Source organism: Salvia miltiorrhiza, chromosome 2 (assembly GCF_028751815.1).
Source record: "Salvia miltiorrhiza cultivar Shanhuang (shh) chromosome 2, IMPLAD_Smil_shh, whole genome shotgun sequence".
Taxonomy (NCBI): Eukaryota; Viridiplantae; Streptophyta; class Magnoliopsida; order Lamiales; family Lamiaceae; genus Salvia; species Salvia miltiorrhiza.
In genome coordinates this window covers 48777191-48784039 of record NC_080388.1, presented here as the reverse complement: position 1 = coordinate 48784039, position 6849 = coordinate 48777191, and the positions used below count along the sequence as shown (strand labels likewise).

Sequence of the window (6849 nt, the reverse complement as noted above, 5' to 3'; positions counted from 1 at the left end):
TCAACATAGGAAACCACCCCTATATAAAGGTGTTAAAGCTCATATTTTTCTTCAAACTCAAGCTTGAATTGCAGAAATCCTCTTCTTCTTTCGGTTGTCTTTCATTGACAGCATTGGTGTTGAAATCTTGGTGAATTCTTCTTTCCATTGCTGTGAGAAAATCACCTTTTTTTTCGTTTCTGCATGCCATGTGTTCGACAAATTGCTCGAAAGAGGATTTTGTTTTCTTGAAGTTCTTTCTGCTGCGTGCATTCCTGACCAGGCTCCTTTTTTTTTATTTTTTATTTTTTTTATTTTTTAGGAGTTGGAGATTTTGCATGCGTCAATTTAGGGAGCTTTGCTTGGTATCTTTGGAGCTTTTGCATCTATCAATCAAGGAGCTTTGCTTGGAGTTTTTGGAGCTTTGCACCCATCAATTAAGGAGTTTTGCTTGGAGCTGTTGGAGCCTTGCACCCATCGATCAAGGAGTTTTGCTTGGAGTTTTTTTTTGGAGAGCTTTTCTTGGAGCTTTGGGGCTTTTGCACCCATCAATCAAGAAGCTTTGCTTGGAGTTTTTGGAGCTTTGCACCCATCAACAAGAAGTTTTGCTTGGAGCTGTTGGAGCTTTGCACCCATCAATCAAGGAGCTTTGCTTGGAGTTTTTGGAGCTTTGCACCCATCAATCAAGGAGTTTTGCTTGGAGCTGTTGGAGCTTTGCACCCATCAATCAAGGAGTTTTGCTTGGAGTTTTTTTTTTTTGGAGCTTTGCACCCATCAATCAAGGAGCTTTTCTTGGAGCTTTGGAGCTTTTGCACCCATCAATCAAGGAGCTTTGCTTGGAGTTTTTGGAGCTTTGCACCCATCAATCAAGGAGCTTTTCTTGGAGCTTTGGAGCTTTTGCACCCATCAATCAAGGAGCTTTTCTTGGAGCTTTGGAGCTTTTGCACCCATCAATCAAGGAGTTTTGCTTGGGTACAATTTTCTTCTTGGAAGCGTGGATATTTTGCTTTTGCGTGGGCTATCTCGTCTACTCCAACATGGTTCGGGTGATGTTTAACTTGCACTTTAGGCAGCTCAATTGGCTTTTATTCAGATTCTGGGTGCGCTCGGATCTGGGCCATTGCGAGTTCGACCTTTAAAGATTGCTTGTTACATCTTCTCTTGGCGTGCTTCTATGTGGACTAGATGACTCAATTCTTTAATAGGTCTTGGGTGCGCTCGGACCTAGGATTGCTCGAGTCTAGTTCCAATGGAGTTGTTACTTTTGGCGAGCGCATGCTTCTACTCCGTTGCTAGGTGTTATAAAGCTCGAAGCTCAATGCATACTTTGGAAGCAAGGCGAAGCCCTCCACATTGGCGTATACTTTGAAAGCAAGGCGAGACCACCCTCCACATTGACGCATACTTTGGAAGCAAGGCGAAGCCCTCCACATTGACGCATACTTTGGAAGCAAGGCGAAGCCCTCCACATTGACGCATACTTTGGAAGCAAGGCGAAGCCCTCCATATCGATGTATACTTTGGAAGCAAGGGGAAGCACTCCGCATCGACGCATACTTTGGAAGCAAGGCAAAGCACTCCGCATCGGCGCATAAAGCTCAAAGATCAAGTTTAAGAAGATCGAAGACACAACTCTCAAAGGCTGCTCAAAGACCATCCAAGAATCATCTTGAAGATTGGAGAGAGCTCTTTCAAAGTGTGTTGAAGCTAGATGTGGAGACGCGGAGTTTAAATTTGATCAAGAAAAAGCTTCGAAGGTTTGGACCCGTTTTGTCACTTGCCTCTTCACTTGTATTATTTCATAACTTTCAAGCAACATTCATTGTTTCTTATGAATTAATGTACCATTTAACTTCAACCATCCACCATTCATTTTATTCACCAACTTTGAATGATAATAATCCAACTTGAAAAGACAACTCCAAATCATGACTGAACTTAGAAATATCTAAGCTGCCTACGTATCCTTTTGAAAGGAATCAAGTCAGAACGTAGTTCAAAGATCAATTTGAGTTTTGATAGGGGGGCGCCGTACACAGTTTATACTCTTGCGGGCCAGGAGTGACTATTTATTTTACCACTATATAGACAAAGTGGGGCATATAATAGTTTAGCCACATAATTTACCTTTTGGTGGGAGAAGTTTAGCAGTTTAACCACATACACTTTCTTTGGTGGGTGCCGTACATAGTTTATACTCATATGGGCCAGGAGTAACATGCAGTTTAGGCTCGTGCGTCACGGAGCTGTCTTCATATGCTCCATTTTTGATTTTCTTGTTTTCTGGCTTGACTTTTTTTTTTTTTTTTTCCACCTCTTTTTTTTGGCTTTTCTATTTTCTATTTTTTTTTGCTTTTTTTTTTTTTTTTTATATATACATATGCACATGCTTCAATTTCCACCACCTTTTAAGGATAGTAGCGCTTCAAGAACTTCCCATTTATGGGTCCAACTCTCATATTGTCTTCCGAGAGCAATTTATATGCCCCATTGGCGTAGACTTCTTTTGAGAGATGGGTTAGATAGTATTCCAATCTTTGTTGAGCTTCTAATCTCTTCTCATCCAAAGCTTCCAATTCTTTGAGGTGTAAGCGTGCATTATCCTCTTCAACTACTATCTCTTCGCAAGAGGTGATATGGTTTGATGTGGCAACATCTTCATCTTGCTGGCGAGGACTCTTGAAATCAACACACATCCTTATTCTTCCATTTCTCTGGTGTATATTCTCTGCAACGCTTGTTGTGATAACCCCACTTCTAATGAGACTTGCAATTTCTCGACGCACTTGACTTTGAGCAATATGAGGAACTGGATTACTAGCACTATTAGTAGTGTAGTAAGATGAAGCCACGCTTTCTCTATCTTTTTCGTCTTCGAGCATCTTTGAATCGGAAGAATCTATACTTTCTCTATCTTCTTCATCTTCGACCGTCTTTGTAAGGATAACAGTCTTCATTCTGGCTTTCAATTCTCTCCCACATGTCACAAGTAAAGTGGTACATCTTTTCATACGAGAAGGGATCGAGCTCCTTAGCTTCTTTGTCATGTGCAGTCCATAATTTCCTTTTGTCTTGCCTCTTTTCCATGATTTGCCTTTGCCAAGTCTTTTAAAGATAGGTGCTCGCTGAACTTCTCCTGTACCTATCCTTTTGAAAACAGAAACTCTTTGAATGCTTGAATATTCCTGGATTTGTTGGGTGCTGGCATAGTTACTAGTAGCTCTTTTAATGGCAATACGAATGGGACTTTGCACTGCATACCCCAAGCCTGCTTTGGGGTTTTGGCTCGTGTTACTGGTCTTTGACTTTGACATAGAGCTTTCTTGAGGATTGTATCCAGCATTCACAAGAAGTGTATATGCCTTCGGACCAAAGTGCTTTGACAGTTCTTTGTCTGAGAGATCCCCGTGCTCTGTGGTGCCATTTTTCTTTGGTCGGACAAACTCTTCAAGCGATTGGAGAATTGGCTTCTTGGCATCAATCTTCGTTAAAGGCATTGTGAATCCTTCCATCTCCAAAAATGATTCTGCCTTCTTTTTCTCCTGGCAAGATCCCGACTCATCATGCGGTGTTGTGACTTTAGTTCTCTCCAAATAAAATTTTGCATCAGCAAAGTGTGATTCTGCTTCTGTAAACGGCTTTTGATCACCAACCACTTTTCTTATAACACCATTTTGATGATACTTGAAGCATTGATGCAATGTTGAAGGAATAACACCATTCTCATGAAGCCATGGTCGACCGAGAAGCATGTTGTAGGAGGTCTTAGCGTCAATCACGTGAAGCAGCGTCGTCGAATCCATATCCTGCATTAGCAATCGCAGCCTTATAGTGCCAAGAGCTCTCTGTCCTTCATGGTTGAAACCTTGAATCATTAATCGGCTACTTGATAGTTCGTCCACTTGAATCCCTAATTGCTTCAAAGTCCTTAGTGGCAAAATATTGACTGCCGAGCCTCCATCGATGAGAATTCGATTGACCTTCTGCTCCTGGGTGTAGCAACTCACGAATAATGGTCTGTTATGAGGTTCAGATCCAAGCTGCAAATCTTCATCGGAGAATGTGATTGCCAAGACATCATCATCTTCATTCGTATTTGGTTTGGATGTATCATACAAAGCTCCCACACCTTCTATTATGTCACTCAAGTCACTGGTGGCGACATTTGCAACAGCACAATCTTCTTCAAGGGTTATCTTTCCTTCTCGAGCCAATCGCATGACTTTGTCTTTGAAGACGAAGCAATCATTTATGGGATGTCCAACCAATCGATGGTATTTGCAATATTTTGGGTCATCCGTTTGTCCTGCTTCATTTGGTCGCTTCATTTCTGGCAAATCGACAAGTCCTTCTTTGAGCAAGTCATCAAAAATTCCTGAAACATCAGAGTCTAAGAATGGGTATTGTTTTTGCTGCATTTCCTTCAATGTAAGCTTTCTTTGCCCCATATCCCGGGAAGAATTTTGGTTGCCTTCCTGACTAGCTTCTTTCTTCAAAAATTTCACAGACGTTGCCTTCACTGTCATAGATTCTTTTGTTGGTTCCTTGGCTTTGAATTCTTGCTTGAATTTACGAGGCTCTTGGATTGGTGGCCCTTCGATTCCACTTACCGCCATACTCAATTCCATGTCATGAGCTCTAGTGGCTAGTTCTTCAAATGTTCTAGGTTGAATTCCTCGCAAGATATATTGTAAACCCCAATGCATCCCTTGAATACACATTTCGATGGCAGACGATTCAGACAATCGATCCTTGCAGTTGAGGCAAAGATTTCTCCACCGATTGATGTAGTCAATCACCGGCTCTTCTTTGAATTGACGAGAACTGGTAAGTTCCACCATGCTGACAGTTCTTCTAGTGCTGTAAAAGCGATTGAGGAATTCGTGCTCCAGTTGTTCCCAACTATCAATCGAGCTTGACTCTAAGTCTGTATACCAATCAAAAGCATTTCCCTTGAGTGAGCGAACAAATTGCTTGACCAAATGATCTCCATAGGTGCCAGCATTATTGCACGTTTCCACAAAATGAGCCACATGCTGTCTAGGATTGCCCTTTCCATCGAATTGTTGAAACTTGGGAGGTTGATAGCCAAGAGGCATCTTTAATTGATCAATTCTTTTAGTATAAGGCTTAGAGTAGATCATGGATGACTTGGAGCTGCCACTAGCTTTCATTGTCCCTTCAATGAACTCCTTGAGTTGATCAATCTGAATGAAGCCGTCGGCAGAAACTTTAATGTTCTTATGAGATGTCTTTTCTTCACGGTGCTTCTCGAATGATTCTGAATCATCGCTCTCCTCATCCTTTTCATCATGCACTCGACTTCCTTCTCCTTTCTCTAAGATGAGCTTTGAGATCTTGGCGTCTTGCTCCAATATATGCTTGTTCATGTTTTCAACAAGCTTAGCTAGGCCAGCAATTTGTTCCTCCAGAGTAGAAGCATTTGTCACCATGACGGGAGCTTCAAGAGAGTAGCTAGCGGCTGAATACTCCTCCCTTGCTGAAGCAGACTTGGAAATTTCCTCCAATATCCTAGCTTTGCCTCGAGTGATAACACCAATGTTCTCCAAAGTGATGTTTAGAGCAGCACTTGAAGCTTTGTTCTCCATTTGAATTTGCTTGAGTTGTTGTTGGTGAAGAGGAGAGATGAGAGGTAGAGAGGTCCCACTGGGCGTGCCAAAATTTGTAAACACAAATTTTATTGTATTCAATAAATGAAATACAAAAATGTGTACAAATCCAAAATATGTGGATTGAAATGAATTTGATGCGGGTTGCGATTCTCTACTTTAATCCTCTGATTCTCCTCTTCAAGCTTCATCAAATCCTTGGAGGGAAATATAATTTCTTTATCTCCTTGAACTTGAATGTTGACTTGAATTTGATTTGATAGCGTCAATCCAGAGGGCTTCCACCTTATTTCTGAATCAAACGTTGACTTGGATGAATTTGATGAAGAACTCGTTGACTTCCTTGTAGAACGCCTTGATTGTTGGAGATGACTTCGTCGTAGAGAATTACTCCTTCAATGCTTGAGCTCTCAAAATGATTTCTGTCCCTTTTGACTCCACAAATGACCCATATTTATAGGTGAAGAATGGAGTGGGCTGTGGGCTTGGCCTGTCATATTGGGCTTTTAGGGCTGAGGTGGCGCGATTTGATTGGCTCCTCAATATTTGTATTTATCTACATAAAATATTTAATATTTTATGTAGATTTTCCACATGTCTATTTCTGATTGGTCAATAAATCCACATAATCAAATATTAATTATATATTTATTTAATCTTGGAATTATATTTAATTTAATTCCAAAATATAAAATAAAATATATAATTTCATATTTAATCTATAATTTCCACATGGCAGAATTTAATAGGCTATAAATTTAATTGCCTACAGAGGGAGCAAACGAGCTTAGAGTTTCCCAACTCGGTCCCATTTTGGATTTATGATTTAATTAGTTAGAGACGCATAACCCAAGTTAGAGTATATTGTTAGGTGATAAGGCTTTTACTCTTTTAGTTAAGTCCTCGTCATTAATCAGGTGTTGATGTTAGACATAACCTCACTTAATCAATAAAATTGAAATACTTCCATGATTATGTTTACTTATAAAATGTTAAGCACAAAAACCGTAAAACTTTTAATTCAAAATTATGAATGTGTTGAATATTTAAAATAAAATGTAAACATATACTAATAATAATAATAATTCCTTGGGGGCATCAATAGAATGTCTTATCTCTGGAACAGAACGGTAATTTAGAGTAGAGTCGGTTACGGCGTTACCGACTCGGAAGTATCGGGTCGGGTCGGGTCACCCGTGACCATAAATGTTAAATGGGTCCAAACCCGAAAACTCATTCG

At 40.3% G+C, this 6849-nt stretch overlaps 1 protein-coding gene across 1 annotated transcript; it reads left to right on the top strand.

The window, feature by feature from the left end:
* LOC131011885 (uncharacterized) lies at positions 1-1896 on the top strand. Its single transcript, XM_057939775.1, has 3 exons — positions 1-130; positions 302-725; positions 854-1896. Exons 2-3 carry the CDS (start codon positions 318-320, stop codon positions 1034-1036), a joined length of 591 nt encoding a protein of 196 aa, XP_057795758.1. The 5' UTR covers positions 1-130; positions 302-317; the 3' UTR covers positions 1037-1896.
* Positions 1897-6849: the final 4953 nt, after the last annotated feature.